Source organism: Lagenorhynchus albirostris, chromosome 13, assembly GCF_949774975.1.
Source record: "Lagenorhynchus albirostris chromosome 13, mLagAlb1.1, whole genome shotgun sequence".
NCBI lineage: Eukaryota > Metazoa > Chordata > Mammalia > Artiodactyla > Delphinidae > Lagenorhynchus > Lagenorhynchus albirostris.
The window spans coordinates 14,534,573-14,551,983 of NC_083107.1; the positions used below are offsets into that span (position 1 = coordinate 14,534,573).

Below are 17,411 nucleotides of genomic sequence, written 5' to 3' on the forward strand. Positions count from 1 at the left end.
CTGGTTAGAGCGTGCAGAGACTCCGGGTCTGTAAGTGCAGCAGGGTGAGGCTGGACAGTGTATGAACTTGGCGGGAGTGTGGCCAGGGCACAGCAGCCTCTCCTGGGCCCATGACCAGCACCAGAGACAACCAGGACGTCACCCGGCCGAGTGCCTGGCTCTAAAGGGGACCCTGGGATAACAGGGCCACAGGAAGGCACAAAGCTTGTCTGGAAGGAAAACACTTGAGACTCTTAACCCAGAAGAATTCTTTTATTTAAAAACTGCTGGTACGTGAATTTCCTCCTTCCTTCGCCCAGGCCAGAGAACCATCCCTGATGGGACCTGCACAGCCTCCACGGGGGTAGCCCAGCTGGTGGGCGGTTAGGATGGGCGGCAGCAGACACCTAGCCCAGTGCCTGGCTCTGTGTCACAAGCAGTGGGGAGGAGGGATGGGGAGAGGTGAGGGTGGGATAAGTGCAAGGCCAGAGACCTCAGGGGATGGAGAGGAAGGCAGGCCGTGTGCACTCTCTGGTTCATGCTGCCCCCTGTCAGCTGCTGCCACCGATACCATCTCCCTTCACATTCTAACTGCTCAGCCCATGTCTGGTCCCTGTCCCGTGGACCCGAGGCCTGAAAGCCCCGCTGCCAGGAGTCAGAACTCCGGCACCTCTCCTCGGGAATACCTTTGATGTAGGGCTGTGTGGAACACCCAGACGGGGTCTCCCACCTCATGATCTGTCGCTGAAATGACCTGGAACCCAACTCTGGAAGCTGTAGCCCAACTAAGATTATGGCAAAGTTTTCCTTGCTCCGGAGGCAGGTCTGCGGGTAGTGGGTCAAATTTAACAGCCCCTAATGTCTCATGCAGGTGAGGGTCCTTGGCTCCCCAAACAGGCTTCCTACATCCCTTCTGCTAGGACCGCAAGGGGCAGAACGGTGCCGGGGTACACCCTCCGAAAGCCCCTTCGAGGCTTTTGATCCGGTGGCCGCTCACTGGGGTTGGTCAGATCAGCCATGTGCCTTCAGAGGAGTGTGGTGGCAGGTCACACACTCCTGTGAAAGTGAGATCCTTGGAGGGAGGGGCTTGTGGCCCAGCACACTTCCGCGCCCCCAACAGGGAGGCCTGTCCCTTTGACACTCCAGCCAAGTAGATCTCCAGGGTCTTGAGCAGCCGTCTGGGGCTCTTCTTGGCCAACACCTCCAAGTCTGGAACAGAGAGGATTGGGGAGCAGAAGGCTTGTGGGGGCTGTGGAATGCACAACCCAGAGGCTCTGGAGAGGAGGGTGAAGGAGTCGTCTAAGATGGAGAGCTCACCAGAGAGGGAGACCCAGGGACCACACACTCTACCCTGTCCAGGACAGTCTCAACTTTGAATAGCCAGTCCAACTGTTGGGCCCAGCTTTTGATTCAGAAAATATAGTCACCGGATGTACAGGGCCAGGAAAGGAGAAGAGTGGCGGCAGAGGAAGGAGAGTGGCAGGCTCTTGAGGGTGGGATTGGAGGCCCGGGGAAGCTGGAACTTGAGAAGCTGTGAATGGGGGGCGGGGGGAAGGAAGGCGCCCCAAACCAGTCCAGCAGCCACCCTGGGGTCCCTGAACCCGGGGACGCCAGGAGTGCAGGAGCTAGGCCTCCCCAGAAGAGCGAGCACACCTCTGAGGACAAAACCCGAGTCAGAGATGGTCTTGTGCTGCGTCCTCCAGACGTGCGCGAGGCGGAGGAAAGTGGCGGCGTAGAAGCTGTTCACCACCGGGACCACCTTCTGCTGCCGGTTACACTCCCTGCAGGACGAGGGAGGTCACCTGCTCAGCAGTGGACAGAGGCTGACACCTGGGGGCCCTCCCGCCCTGTCCCCAAGGAGCCTTCACATCTGAGGTCAGGGTTGGGGAGGAGAGATGGGCGGCGAGGCTGGTGCACGGGGATCTCTCCAGGTACCCCAGAACCAGCAGGTGAGGGAGAGCTGGGAAGATGAGGCACGGGGGGGTGGGGGATGGGAGGGAACCAGGCTCTGCTGGCCGGGGAGGGCAGGGTGCCCAGCGTGGGGACTCACCTGGAGAGACATCCCTCCCTTAAGGCCTGGATGGTGATGCGGGTGATGTTCACGGACATCAAACAGAAGGGGAATTGCTGGAATGGAGTGGGTACTGGGTCAGTGGCGATCTAGGCTCTCACCTTCTGTGCTTCCCGTCACCTACAACCCGACCTGGCCCGCAGGAGATAACAATCACAGCCAGAGGCAAGCAGCTGGTATTACTGATGCTTACATTTAATGTTCACAATAATCTTCCCATTTTACAGAGGAGGAAACTGAGGGTCAGTGACCTTAAATAACTTTCCTAAGGTGTTGGAACCAAGACTCCTACTGAGGTCGATTCACTCCGAAGCTGGTGCACAAACCCCTGTGCTAGTTCTCCAGCCTCGCATCAGCTCTCCTTGGCCTTCACCAGGCCCGCCCCGTGTGCTGCCTGTGGACCACATCACCCCCTGGGGTTGGATGGACACAAGAGGAGTGAGGCTCAGTTATCTAACCAATTCTATAGGTTCTTAAAATCTCTTCTCCCCTTCTCTGGGCTTCTGGTTATTTGCTCATAAGCTCTTCACCCAAAAGCAGACAGAGAAGGTACAAGTAGGTAGAAAGTCAGCATTGACTTAGGGTGCACCCCATCTCTTAGTAACACAGAAGCCTGAGAATGGGCTGTGCAGGTCCCACTCCCGAGCGGGGCAGACTGGGTCCAGCAGGGCTGCTTTACCAGGAAGGGCCTCCAAATTCCCTATAGCATCCACCTGAATGCTTTCTTTTTGGAGGGGCCAGTTCCTTCCTATTCTTTAACAACAAAAACCCAAGCAAATGAAAAGAGGCTTTCCCCAGGGGATCTGCAAATACTGCATGTTAGTTTCCGCTCTTGAACCCACACAAGGACATCGGCTGAGAGAGACACATAGACCAGTGCGTTCCTTAGCTTAGAACAAGAGCCAAAGTCTATTTATCCCATCTGCTTCCCTTGAGAAGAAAAATCCGTTACATTGTGATGTAGAACTGTGCTGTCCAGTACTCTAGCAACTAGCCAGGTGTAGCTATTTAAATTTTAATTAATTGAAAATTCAGTAAAATTAGAAATTCAACTCCTTAGTCATACCAGCCGTATTTCCTGTGCTCTATAGCCACTCTTGCTTAAGAGCTGCTACACTGGACAGTGCGGATAGAGAACATTTCCTTCACTGCAAAAAGTTCTAGTGGCCAGCACTGAACTGTAGAAGGTCTCCTGGCTCCACAGGGATTGTTCTCAGGGCCTTCCATGACACCTGGATTCCAGGTCTTGGCCTGGCCACCTGCCAGCTGTGTATACTTAGGAAGGCCACCCGAACTCTGTGAGACTCGGCTCTCCCGTCTCTCAAAACCAAAAAGGAAATAAATGTTAAGTGCTGTGCAGAAAAGAGTGAACACATCTGAAGAACCTAGGGGCAGGACAGGAATAAAGACGCTGACATAGAGAATGGACTTGAGGACACGGGGAGGCGGAAGGGTAAGGAGGGACGAAGTGAGAGAGTGGCATGGACGTATGTACACTACCACATGTAAAATAGCTAGTGGGAAGCAGCCGCATAGCACAGGGAGATCACCTCGGTGCTTTGTGACCAGAGGGGTGGGATAGGGAGGGTGGGAGGGAGATGCAAGAGGGAGGAGATATGGGGATATATGTATATGTATAGCTGATTCACCTTGTTATAAAGCAGAAACTAACACACCATTGTAAAGCAATTATACTCCAATAAAGATGTTAAAAAAAAAAAAGTGAACACAGCAGGCCTGAGATTGCCATCCTTAGAAAGGCCTGCTTATAAGGCTGGCATCTGGGAACCTGGATTTTGAGAGGGTTCCCACCATCCCCTCAGGCTGACTATTGTACCCAAACTGTGCAAACCATAGGGTTTATGCTGAACACCTGCCTTCGCTCTGATTCTGGAATTTTGGTACGTGCTAGACAGATGGTGCCGCGTGACCAGCCCCCAGTAAAAACCTCGGATACTGAATCTCTGATGAGCCCCCTGGTTGGCAACATTCCACGTGTTACGCAATTCGATGCTGGAGGAATTAAGTGCGTCCCGTGTGACTCTACTGGGAGAGGACTCCTGGAAGCCCGCACCTGGTTTCCTATGGATGTTGTCCATGCACTTCTTCCCTTTGCTGATTTTGCTTTTGCTGCAGTAAATCACAGCTGAGAGTACAACTATACACCAAATCCTGGGAGTCCTCCCAGTGGTCCTGGGGACCCCCACACAAGGGCCATGCTCAGTGGAGTCAATTCGCTAATCCTTACAAAAACTCTCCAGGGTAGCTTTTATTTTATTTTATTTATTTAGTTTTTATTCTTTTTTTTGCGGTACGCGGGCCTCTCACTGTTGTGGCCTCTTCCGCTGCGGAGCACAGGCTCCGGACGCGCAGGCTCAGCGGCCATGGCTCACGGGCCCAGCCGCTCCGCGGCATGTGGGATCTTCCCGGACCGGGGCACGAACCCATGTCCCCTGCATCGGCAGGCGGACTCTCAACCACTGCGCCACCAGGGTAGCTTTTATTATCCACAGTCTACATTTTCTATTATCCCACAACCTACCTCACAGAGCTGCTCTAAGGAGTAATTTAGATCACATGTGCAAAATGCTAAGTGCAGCACTGGCCTGAGGAGGTGCTAACAAACGTTCATAATTATTATCTGCGCCTCAGTGGGTAGCTGAGGTCAGCAGCAATGCATCTCTACCTTCGGGTATTGCCTATTTAATTATAATATTTGTATAATATCATCCCTTCCCTTGCTTTCTTTCAGTCTAAAAATAAATATGGGAACAAGAACATGGTAGCAACATAATTAACAGAGGATCCGAACTTAGTGTTCATTCATTCTCAGGAGTATTTTTATAAAAGCCTACTTACTAAAAAGCAGTGAAAACTGGAATTCAGATAGAAATATCTCCTTTCCTTCATCCCCCCAGGTGACTCTGAGGCGGGCTGCTGGCTGTAAGGAGCCCACGGCTGGGCGAGCTATCAGGTGATGGGGGTCCTCGCCCCAGCTTCACCACTAAGTAGCTGCCCAGTTTTGTATATGCCCAGGAGTGGGATTGCTGGGTCATACGGTAATTCTACTTTTAGTTTTTTAAGGAACCTCCATACTGTTCTCCACAGTGGCTGTATCAATTTACATTCCCACCAACAGGGCAAGAGGGTTCCTTTTTCTCCACACCCTCTCCAACATTCGTTGTTTGTAGATTTTCTCATGATGCCCATTCTAACTGGTGTGAGGTGATACCTCAGTGTAGTTTTGATTTGCATTCCTCTAATAACTGGTGATGCTGAGCAGCTCTTTGTGTGCCTCTTGGCCATCTGTATGTCTTCTTTGGAGAAATGGCTATTTAGGTCTTCTGCCCATTTTTTGATTGGGTTGTTTTTTTAATATTGAGCTGCATGAGCTGTTTATATACTTTGGAGATTAATCCTTTGTCCACTGATTCGTTTACAAATATTTTCTCCCATTCTGAAGGTTGTCTTTTCATTTTGTTTGTAGTTTCCTTTGCTTGGCAAAAGCTGTTAAGTTTCATTAGGTCCCATTTGTTTACTTTTGTTTTTATTTCCATTACTCTAGGAGGTGGATCGAAAAAGATCTTGCTGTGATTTATGTCAGAGAGTGTTCTTCCTATGTTTTCCTCTAAGAGTTTTATAGTGTCCAGTCTTACATTTAGGTCTCTAATCCATTTTGAGTTTCTTTTTGTGTATGGTGTTAGGGTGTGTTCTAATTTCATTCTTTTACATGTAGCTGTCCAGTTTTCCCAGCACCACTTATTGAAGAGACTGTCTATTCTCCATTGTATATCCTTGCCTCCTTTGTCATAGATTACTTGACCATGGGTGCGTGCGTTTATCTCTGGGCTTTCTATCCTGTTCCACTGATCTATATTTCTGTTTTTGTGCCCATTCCATATTGTCTTGATTATTGTAGCTTTGTAGTATAGTCTGAAGTCAGGGAGTCTAATTTCCTCCAGCTCTGTTTATTTCTCTCAAGACTGCTTTGGCTATTCGGGGTCTTTTGTGTCTCCATACAAATTTTAAGATTTTTTTGTTCTAGTTCTGTAAAAAATGCCATTGGTAATTTGATAGGGATTGCATTGAATCTGTACATTGCTTTGGGTAGCATAGTCATTTTCACAATAGTGATTCTTCCAATCCAAGAACATGGTATATCTCTCCATCTGTTTGTATCATCTTTAATTTCTTTCATCAGTGTCTTATAGTTTTCTGCATACAGGTCTTTTTGTCTCCCTAGGTAGGTTTATTCCTAGGTATTTTATTCTTTTTGTTACAATGGTAAATGGGAGTGTTTCCTTAATTTCTCTTTCAGATTTCTCATCATTAGTGTATAGGAATGCAAGAGATTTCTGTACATTAATTTTGTACCCTGCAACTTTACCAAATTCATTGATTAGCTCTAGTAGTTTTCTGGGGCATCTTTAGGATTCTCTATGTATAGTATCATGTCATCTGCAAACAATGACAGTTTTACTTCTTCTTTTCCAATTTGTATTCCTTTCCTTCCTTTTTCTTCTCTGATTGCCGTGGCTAGGACTTCCAAAACTATGCTGAATAATAGTGGTGAGAGTGGACATGCTTGTCTTGTTCCTGATCTTAGAGGAAATGCTTTCAGGTTTTCACCATTGAGAATGATGTTTGCTGTGGGTTTGTTGTATATGCCCTTTATTATGTTGAGGTAGGTTCCCTGTATGCCCACTTTCTGGAGAGCTTTTATCATAAATGGGTGTTGAATTTTGTCAAAACCTTTTTCTGCATCTACTGAGATGATCACATGGTTTTTCTCCTTCAATTTGTTAATATGGTGTATCACACTGATTGATTTACATATATTGAAGAATCCTTGCATCCCTGGGGTAAATCCCACTTGATCATGGTGTATGATCCTTCTAATGTGTTGTTGGATTCTGTTTGCTAGTGTTTTGTTGAGGATCTTTTCATCTATATTCATCAGCAATATTGGTCTGTAATATCTTCATGTTCCTTCGCCAGGAAATGAAGACTTACAGGGATCATCTCTGCCCTACCTTTACGCAGGCTTGTCATGTTGATGGGATGAAATAACATACGGAAATTGCAAGGAACGCTATACAAATTGTTGTCTGTTTGTAACTACTGTTGTGAGGGGCTTCCCTTCCTGCCAGCAATCAGCCAGATGTGGCCTGCGTCTCGGCCTCTGAACTGTAGCACTCCTCCTCCTCAGGACAGCGTGGGCCATGCACTTCCATGGAGTCCTGGGTTCCCCCAGCATCTGTACTTTCTGGCCAATTCCCCTTTAGTAGGATGTACCACAGGTACCTGAGACCTCAGCTCTCTCCTTAGAAAAGAGACAGGACTGGCTTCTGGCAGGTCTGAGTCCCCCAACTGTTACTCTGGTCTCCTACGTGCCTCCTGGAAAACTGTATTTTCAAGATCCATAAGGGCTTGAGGTGAAGTTTTCCTTTAAACTTTGGAGTTACTTAAGAGTTCAAGGAATCATAAAGCCGGAAGGGACCTTAGAATCTTTTAGGCCAAATCTCTTATTTCATAAAACAGCAAAGGGAGGCCCAGAGAGGCTAGGTGACTTGCCTCAAATCATAGCTAAGTAATGATACTGCAGATGGAACTAGGATCTAGCTTCCTGACACCTACACCAGCCCTCTTATTTTATTATTTTAAGCTGCTATTCCTTCTTATTGTCTGACATGCATGTTGTGGAGTAAGTATAAATCCACAATAAATTCCACAGAGGCCAGCAGGTGAAGGGATGAGAAACAGATTGGTCAAAGTGGTCAGGCCGGTCTGGACCCAGATCAAGTACCCAGGGCTTCCTCTCTCGTCTTGCTCTTCCCTCTGCCTGGGACATTCCTCCCTCAGATATCCAATGACCTACGCCCTCACCTCAGTCAAGCCTGTCCTTGAAAACGAATGAGGGATGCTGAACTGGCACTAACCCTCTACCCTGGCTTCCATATTTCTGCAGGAAGATCTTACAAGAGAGCCTTCAAAAACCACAAGAAGGGAGGCACTGAGGTCAGAGATGATTTCTAGGAAATACTCGTTAGCTGGGGGACCTTGTGCAAGCCATTTCCCCTCTCTGGGTCCTCACTGTCTCTACAACAAGGGGCTGGCCCAGTGACTGCTAAGATATGCCTCAACCTCTGGGCCTCCTATAACAAAGCAGCATCGCTACAAGGGACTGCGGTGTTTCACAGGCTAACTGGTCCGGTTCTCAAACCTGACCCAGACATTACCTCCCCGCATCATGAACAGCACAGAATACGCCCACAGTCTCAACTCATGGGTCCTGATATACCTCAAGACCAGATCCTCACGAGGTCCCCTCTTGCCTCCTCCAGTGTCTCCTGGAAGAGATGGGCGTATGTGAAACCGTCAGGTTTAATGGGTACTTTTCCTCAAAAGGTAACAGAGATATGCAGTGAACGAAATGAAAAACTGCCCAGGTGGCAGGAGCTGTGTGACTATTTGTTTTGTAGTCAAGAAGTTTTAGATTCCAAATGGATCTATCTTACCTTACAACGGCTGTGTGTATATGTGTGGATGTATGTGTTGTGTCTGTGTGTGCAGGCGCAAGGGCAGATATGATTTTGAAAACACCACATATATTTACGTATGCGTGTATTATCTATAAGATGTATATAAAATGTATTTTTGCTCACAGAAATCAAAAGTTACTTTGATAACTAACACTCCTTGAATGACTAATGTGCTTAGCACTTTACACGGTTTTTCTCCAACTCAGAATAAGTCTACGGAGTTGGGATTATTTTCTCATGTTACAAAGGAAGAAGCTGACGTTCTGAGAATTAACTAATATGACCAACAACACAGTTACTGGAACAGTCTGTTTTTGCAGTGCAGGCCGGCCTGACTCCAGCTTGAAGACAAAATGATCTGAAGAAAATGCTGCAGGTCTGACCTTCAGCCACTCATTCTCAGCTCCTCTCCCTCAGGCAGCATCACACCCCCCTTCCTGTTCTCTGTGAAGTACTGCTGGGGCCTGGGCAGCTCTGCTCACCACTGGAGACCACTCCTTTCAGAGTCAGGAGGGAATCAGTGACACATACATATTTTCCAAGCTCTGGACACTGAGAGGGCCTAGAAGCAGTGAGATCCTACTACCAGTGAGAACACCCAGCACTCAGATCTTGGTTTCCAAATATCATTCTCCAACTAAAGAACAAGAGCTCTTTGGAGAAGTGGTTGATCTCAGGGCTGGGAATCATTCAGGGAAAATACAAGAGCCTAGAGCATCTTTAGGGTCCAGAAAGTAGAAAAGTGCTCAAAAAAGGACAGGGCATGGTGAAAGGGCACAGGTACCACCTGAAAGAGCTTTTTTTTTTGAAAGAGCTCTTAAAATGGTCGACATGGGACCTAGAGGGGTGGGATAGGGAGGGTGAGAGGGAGGGAGACGCAAGAGGGAAGAGATATGGGAACATATGTATATGTATAACTGATTCACTTTGTTATAAAGCAGAAACTAACACACCATTATAAAGCAATTATACTCCAATAAAGATGTAAAACAAAAAAAATGGTCGACATGGGAACAATTTTAGCAACAAAATAAATAATAAAAGTGTTGGGTTATATCCCATAGAATAAAATAAAAATCTGAGTCCATGTGGATATAAAAAGTACCTGAATCAATAAATAGCAAAGACAATTCTTTCTTACAGAAGAATTCCAATTAATAAATTTAAAAATTAATAAATGTAGGAGGAATGAGGGAAACAAAATCACTATTAGAACCAAGTTTGAGGAAAAACAGGATATTTGCATAGCTTCAAAGTATCTTCCTCCAAGACAGTGATTAATTACAAAGGGAAAAATAGTAACTTTACAGCGTAGAAACCTGGCTGATATCCCCTTAACCATGTGCCCAAGGTTAACTTCACCAGTAATAAGACATGTTGACATGGGTGCTCCTGACATGAGGTACATCACTTCCGTAGTTGTCAAAAACGCATAACCTGGGGCTTCCCTGGTGGCACGGTGGTTAAGAATCCGCCTGCCAATGCAGGGGACACGGGTTCAAGCCCTGGTCCAGGAAGATCCCACATGCTGCGGAGCAACTAAGCCCATGCACCACAGCTACTGAGCCTGTGCTCTAGAGCCCGTGCGCCACAACTGCTGAGCCTACGTGTCACAACTACTGAAGCCTGTGCGCCTAGAGCCCGTGTTCCGCAACAAGTGAAGCCACTGCAGTGAGAAGCCCGCGCACCACAAGGAAGAGTAGCCCTCACTCGCTGCTACTAGCGAAAGCCTGCGTGCAGCAACGAAGACCTAACGCAGCCAAAAATAAATAAATAAATAAATTTATGAAACAAACGCATAACCTCAGTCTAAAATTTATATGGCAGATGGAACCACCCCCACCCTTGCTCTTTCTTTTCCATTTCAGTTGGTGGCCACTCTGTCTTTCCAGCTGCTCAGGCTAAAAATCACCATTGATGCCTCTTTTTCTTACACCTGTACCCAATCCATTCGAAAAATATGCTGGCTCTATTCTCTACAGCCCATACGCTCAAGATTCTACATCCAGAATCGGATCACTTCACAACGCCTCCTCTGAAAATACCCTGGTCCAGATCACCATCATCTCTAACTTGATTACAAAAGCCCTCACCAGAGACTACTCTCAACCCAACGGCTGGTAGGATCCATTTAAGAATGTAAGTTGGATCGTGTTACTCCAGGCTGTTCAAAACCCTCATTTGACTCAGAGTAAAAGCAAACATCCTCATCATAGCCTACCGGGCCCGACACCGTCTGGTCCCCGTTACCCCATCACCACCTTCCTACTGCCCTCCCTGCCCCTTCTGCTCCAGCTGGCCTCCCTGCCATTCCTGCACATGCCAGGCATACACCTCCTTTGGGACGTTTGCTCTAGCTGCCCGCTCTGTGCGGAATGCTCTTCCTCCAAATACAAGCTTGGCTAACATCCTCACCTCCTTCAAGGCTTGGTTTAAGTCTCACCCTCTCGTGAGAGCTACCCTAATACCCCATAAAACTGTAATCCTCCCACATTCTCCTAACCTTGCCTACTTAGCACTTACCACCTTTAACATACTCTATAATTTATTTATGTATTAGGCTGACTGTCTTGTCCTCTCTGCTAGAAGGATCTTTGTCTGTTTTGCTCACTGATGTTTCCCAAACACCAAGAACAATAACTAGCACAGGGAATCCTAAATAAATACCTGTTTAGTACATGAATGAATTCCAGGCCCCATGAATCTGGGATAGATGAATGGCAGGAAACAGGTCAAGTATGTTTTCGAAATGGAGGGACCACCACCTTTTACTACAGGGGAAAACCATCAAACCAACCCTGGAGAGCAGGCCTGGACAGAACCTGAGGGCTACGGGAGCCACTTCTGGCCTTTCAGCAAGTCCATGTGTTACCTGACACTTCGAGGCAAACCTTCTTCTCTGGGCAAATAAAGGCTGACCCCCCTCCTCCAGGGTCAGGAGAACCTGCCAATACTGGGAGGGCAGTGAGCTGAGACGCTGGTACCACAGTTGTGTCTAGCGCTTTTGTACATTACCTCATTTAATTTTCCCAACTATCCAGCTGACGTTTCCAAGATTTCCTCTTTATGGATGAGGAAACCAAGGCCCTGAAGAGTTGAGGCACTTGCTTGAGACACACACTAATGAGTGCTGGAGCTCAGATTCCAGCCAGGTCAGGGTGACAGGGATGCCCATGCCCGGTTTGCCTCAGCTGTCCTGAGGGCCCTCAGCAATTGGAGATCTACCTGCGAAGCTGTCACAGTTACTCAGGAGAGCCCTGTGCCCAGGTCCTCGCCCCTACAGCCCTCTCTGCTGGTTTCCCACCAAAGCCCCACCTGGATATGGTGACGAGACAGGCGGAAGATCTCCTGGGCCATCAGCAAGGTCTTTGAGTCCATCACCAGGTACAGGAGATGCAGGAGGGCAAGGAAGCCTGCTCCTCTCAAGTCTGTGGCTGGATTTGTTCCTAAAACAAAAACCAAGAGGAAATTCAGGGTGCTTAATGAAATCCCTGCTCTGTGAGATTCAATGACTTGGTTACCTTGATCACTGCCCAAGTGGAGAGCCTAGACTTCCCCTGCCTGACTGTAACGAGGTGCCCCTCAGCTTTGCCAAGGCAGTCAAAGAAGCGGGGAGCTGGGACTTTTATCCTTCTCTAGTGCTAAGGAGCCCACCACACCCTTTGTGACATCAGTGGAGGCTACATGGGAACAGCAATGAGGCACCCCTGCCCCACCCAGCCAGTGGTATCAGTGGAGGTCAGGTGGGATACCTGGATTTCTATCCCCACCTGGCAGTAATGAGGTGACATCACCCTTCCCCCACCGCCCAGTGTCAGAGGAGTCCTGCTAAAATAGAAGATTTAAAGATGATCAACACTGTCATTACATAATACCCACAATATCCAGGACACAATAAAAAATCACTCATTACACCAAGAACTAGGAAAACCTCAATTTGAATAAGAAAAGACAATCAACAGATAGCAACACTGAGATCACACATATGTTGGAATTACCTGATAAGGAAGGAATTTATAGCAGCTGTCCTAGGCAGAATAACTGGCACCTCCAGAGATAGCCACGTCCTAATCCCCAGAACCTACAAGTACGTTCTGTTGCACAGCAAGGGGGAATCAAGGTTGCAGTTAGAACGGAGGTTGCTAATCAGGACAGGGAGATTATCCTGGATTATCTGGTTGGGCCCAATGTAGTCAGAAGAATCCTTAAAAGTGAGAGAGGGAGGTAGAAGCACAGAGTCAGAAAGAGAGATGTGAGGACAGAATCAGCTCAGAGAGATGCTGCGTTCCTGGCTCTGAAGGAGGAGGCACGTGGGTGGACTCGAGAAGGTGGAAAAGGCACAGAAATAGATTTCCTCCCAGAGCCTCCAAAAAGGAATGCAGCCCTGCTGCCACCTTGATCTTGCCCCAGTGAGACCGTGTCAGACTTCTGAACTACAGAACTAGAAGATAAAAAATCTGTGTTGATTGAAGCCACTAAATTTGTGGTAATTTTCTGCAGCAACAATGGGAAACTACTATAGCAGCTATCATAAAAATGCCTTTGATAAGCAATTACAAACATCTGAAAAAAATGAAAAAACAGAAAGTCTCAGGAAAGAAATATCAGATGTAAAGAACCAAACGGAAACTTCAGAAAAATATAATACCTAAAATTAAAAACTCACTGGATGGGCTCAACAGCAGAATAGAGACCAAAGAGGAAAGAACCAGTGAACTTGAAGATGGAACAATATAAACTGCCCAATCTGATCAATAGAGAGAAAAAACAAAACAAAATAAACAGAGCCTTGAAGACCTCTGAGCTATACAGAGATCCCCCTAAAATGAACAGAGCCTCTGGGACCTGTGGAACAGTAACAGAAGATCTAGCATCTGTGTCATCAGAGTTGTACAAGGGAGGAGAAAGAGCAGGGCTGAAAAAAGTACTCAAAGTAATAACGGGTGAAATTTTACCAAATTTGCCAAAGACATAAACCTACAGATTCAAGAAGCTGAGCAAACCCTTAATAAGATAAGCCCAAAGAAATCCCCACTAAGACATATCAGAGTCAAACTCCTGCAAACAAAAGAAAAAAAACAAACAAAAGAGATCTTGAAAGCAGAGAGAGAAACAACTTCTTATCTAACAAGGAGGAATAATTCAAGTGACAGCAGATTTCTCATCAGAAACCATGGAGGCCAAAAGGAAGTAGCACATTTATTTTCAAGCGCTGAAAGAAAAGACCTGTCAACCTGGAATTCTACATTCAGAGAAATTATCCTTCAGGAGTGAAGGGGAAATCAAGACATTCTCAGATGAAGGAAAGCTAAAGAATCTATTGCCAGCAGACCTACTTTAGAAAATGGCTAAAGGAAGTTCCTGAAACAGAAAGGAAGTGATAAAAGAAGGAATCTTAGAATATCAGAAGAAAGAACAATGGAGAGAGTAAATATATGGGTAAATACAACAGACCTTGCTTCTCCTCTTGAGTTATTTTAATTAATGGTTGAAACAAAAATCATAACACTGATGTCATTCTCAATGTACACAGAGGGAATATTTAGGACAATTATATTATAGATGAAGGAAGGTAAAAGGACTTAAACACATTGTCAGTACCAACAGAGCACCAATCAATTATGAGTGTATAAAGTTTCCTTTTTAAATTAAGATATTTTCCTATTCTATACAGATGTAATTTGATATGATTTTGAAAAAATAGTACAGTCCCAAAACAGGTGAAATCATTTTGTTTCACTCAAAAAAATGAAATAATATAAAAAAAAATTGTCATCGATAGTAAAAGAAAAGAATAAAAAGAAAACACTGGATTCTAAATCCTATCACTCCCATGCTTTCTATCTCACTTAGAGTAAATATTTTACACTGGCCTGCAAGGCCCTGAGTGAACTATTCTCCTTCTCCACTTCAGCCACACTCCTTGCTATTTCTCAGAAAGAGGTACACACATTTCACCTCAGGGCCTTTGCATCTGCTGTACCCTCTTCCTGAAATGCTCTGCCCCAGATATCCTGTCTCATGGTGCTGACATGACAGGAAGAGGACTGTCTGGGTTCTCACGCTAGTCCTGGAATAAGGAGTCAGGGAGAAGATGAACCATTCCTCTCTCTTACCCTGAAAGCCCAGATCTTCCCAGTGGTCTCCGTGGAGGGCACAGTCAAACTTGGAGCCGGTCAGCTTCTTATAGATGGTCTGGAGGACTCGGCCATGCATTGGGTCTTGGCTATCCAGGCCACCTGCCCCAAAACACACCCATGCTCTGTTGGATTGGCCCTCACAGGAGGACTGAGTGCTTCCCAGAGAACGGTACAGCCCAGACAGACCTGGCCGGTGCTCCAGACACTCTGCTCTCCCCCCAACATGGTAAATGCAGGAGCCCTGGCTTAGTCTCAGCAACCGGGTAGCAAACTGTGCTCTCTGCCTGACCGCTCACGCGGCGCCTGCCTTGTGGCAGCCCCCGGGCACTCACACTGAGCGATGGTCAGGACCAAGTCCCTTTCTTCACGGAGGCCCTGGTGGAGCTTGGGAGGCCCGAAGAGGCAGTGCCGGAGGGCAGCAAGCCCGGTCCTGCGGATCGTGGGCTGGATTCTTTTCTGGGGAGGAAGGTGCAGGCAATAGGCAGAGTGTTGTGATCATTTGCTTTAATGAACTTACCATCAGGCTCAGTACAGGACCGGTCTTGCAGAAAGGAGTGGTTCTCCCACTAACTGGCTGGCCTCTGGGCCAGGGAAATGGGGCAGAAGCTGTGAAGCATCTGCGAATCTCTGGAGACAGACTCTTCCAGCTCGTAGGCTCTTTGTAAGTAGAGAGAGATGTCCCCGAGCATAGGCATTATCATCCGGTTGTCTACATTTAGTCCTCTGGGCTTTTCCAGAAATAGCTATGTCACTGACTACCAAGGAAGCTAGAGGTGGCTGGCTATGGGGGCTGGCATCTCACAGATGCCAGGCCAAGTTTCCCAGCAGGGCTGCTTCTACCCTTTGTATGTCTGTCTCTGTCTCTCTCTGTAAAGGACATAAATATAAAGTCTAACAGCTCTCTCAGCTTCCAAGAAAGACAGTCAGTGGCGGGGGGACTTCTCTAGCAGTCCAGTGGTTAGGATTGCACGCTTGCAATGCAAGGGGCGCTCGTTCAATCCCTGGTCGGGGAACTAAGATCCCGCATGCCATGTGGCACGGCCAAACCAACAAACAAAAAAACTGTCAGTGGGCACTTTTTTGGAGCAGGATACCCCTGAGGGGAGCTGGCGCCTTCTGTCCACACCACAGCAGCAGTGCCTAAACCAGCTCCTGCCGACTTCTCCTTGTTCACAGCCATTGCCGCAGGGCTTAGGATACCCTGATTTCGGCAGCCTCTGGATCTCTGGGTCCTACAAACCAATCCGATTCCTATCTTTTCAGCCTCTCTCCTTGAGCCAGGCTTTAGGTTGAAGATCTGAGATCACAGTTCTCTAAACTTACTACTGTCACCAAGATTCCCCAGAAAGCTTGTCAGCTTTTACTCTCCTTCATATTCTTTCTTTTTCCAACCCCACATATTTTTTAAATTCCCAAATAACTTCTTGTTCCTCTAGGGGATGGAAGATTTTCCTGCGGTGGCAGTGAGTTACTCAGCTCTCTGGACAGGCTGCCCCGCTTCCCCAAGGAACTCCCTAGCATCTGATTGCAGACCTCCCCATCCCTAGGAGGGGAGAGCAGGGAGCAGCTCCACGGGCCCCTACAAGACAGGGCCACTAGAGTTCTGGGGGCACAGTCCCTGAAAGGCCGCCGGGGCCCACATGACATGTGGGTCCTTGGCCACTTGTGATCCTGCGCCCCGAGATTTCTTAGTCGAGACAGAGCCCTCGCCTGGAAAGTTCCATCTTGCTTGCCCAGTGCCCTATCCTGGTGGGGAAGAAACCTGGCTCCTGGGAAGAAAGTGCTTTGCTTGAGACCCCCAAACCTCCCTACTGTCATACCTTGAAGGAAGAGAGGTCCACGGTCTGGAAATGCTGCAGGGCCTCAATGAAAGAGATTAGCTGCCCAGGCTGGTCTGAGCTGGCCCGGCTCCCTGTGGCAAAAGGGAAGACACTCTGGCACTTGTAACAGTAGTCACTCTATCAGCAGACATTTACTGAGGGCCGCCGGTTGCCACCGCTAAGCCCAGCGCTGACTTTCAGCTGTAAATGTCAGACACCTACAGTTACAACCAAGCCTCCTCTGTCAAGGGGGTGGCGTCATCTGCTGGGCTGACTCCCTTTCGGACCCGGCTGTGCAGAGGCTGACTAGGCTAAGCCCTGAAGTGAGTGGAGATAGATCTGCAGGGGCCCCTAATGTCCACTCTTCTGTGAGTGGGGGCAAGTCACTGCCTGGAGGAGGTACCCATGCAGGAGCATGCTACAGGTTTGTTTAGGGGCCTTTCCTATCTTCTACTTTGCCCCTTCTCACGCCCTGGATACGAATGATCCCCTATCCAGCCTTCGTCACAGGGTACTGACTCATCAGTCCGCAATACAGGTGATGGCTGATACAGTCCTCTCTAACATCTCTTCAGGAGCTCAAGTGGGGTTCAGGCTAGATTTGGGTCCCAGTTCTCCCCTCCCGCAGCTCCATCCAAACCTCCTGAAAGGCACGAGAGACAGAGGCTTCCAGCAGATGGCTTCAGCCCCCAGTTCCAGGGACTTGCTTGTATAGTGAACAGCCTGCTCGGCCTGACACAGGGGTCCTGGCTGCCTGCCTCCATCCTCTGCCTGACCTCATCACCCTGCAGACGTCGACCCTGACGAAGGTCCTCCCTGTCTTCTCTCACGGCTGGCAGCCCTCTCCCCAAGGCATTCA

General features: G+C 47.9%; 1 protein-coding gene across 6 annotated transcripts in view; it reads right to left on the reverse strand.

The window, feature by feature from the left end:
* Positions 1-233: 233 nt before the first annotated feature.
* ELMOD3 (ELMO domain containing 3) overlaps positions 234-17,411 on the reverse strand; it is a 28,276-nt gene continuing 11,098 nt past the window's right edge. For 4 of the 6 annotated variants that reach the window (XM_060169701.1, XM_060169700.1, XM_060169703.1 and 1 more), the window contains 7 exons: positions 16,553-16,644; positions 15,065-15,188; positions 14,709-14,831; positions 11,908-12,038; positions 2,030-2,106; positions 1,633-1,760; positions 234-1,188 (listed from right to left, as the gene is read on the reverse strand). In XM_060169701.1, the coding sequence (XP_060025684.1) occupies positions 986-1,188; positions 1,633-1,760; positions 2,030-2,106; positions 11,908-12,038; positions 14,709-14,831; positions 15,065-15,188; positions 16,553-16,644 (878 nt within the window). In that variant the 3' untranslated portion in view covers positions 234-985. Of the gene's footprint in view, positions 1,189-1,632; positions 1,761-2,029; positions 2,107-2,224; positions 2,464-11,907; positions 12,039-14,708; positions 14,832-15,064; positions 15,189-16,552; positions 16,645-17,411 lie in introns of those variants that run through there. The other 2 variants (XM_060169702.1, XM_060169704.1) reach the window with 2 other exon arrangements.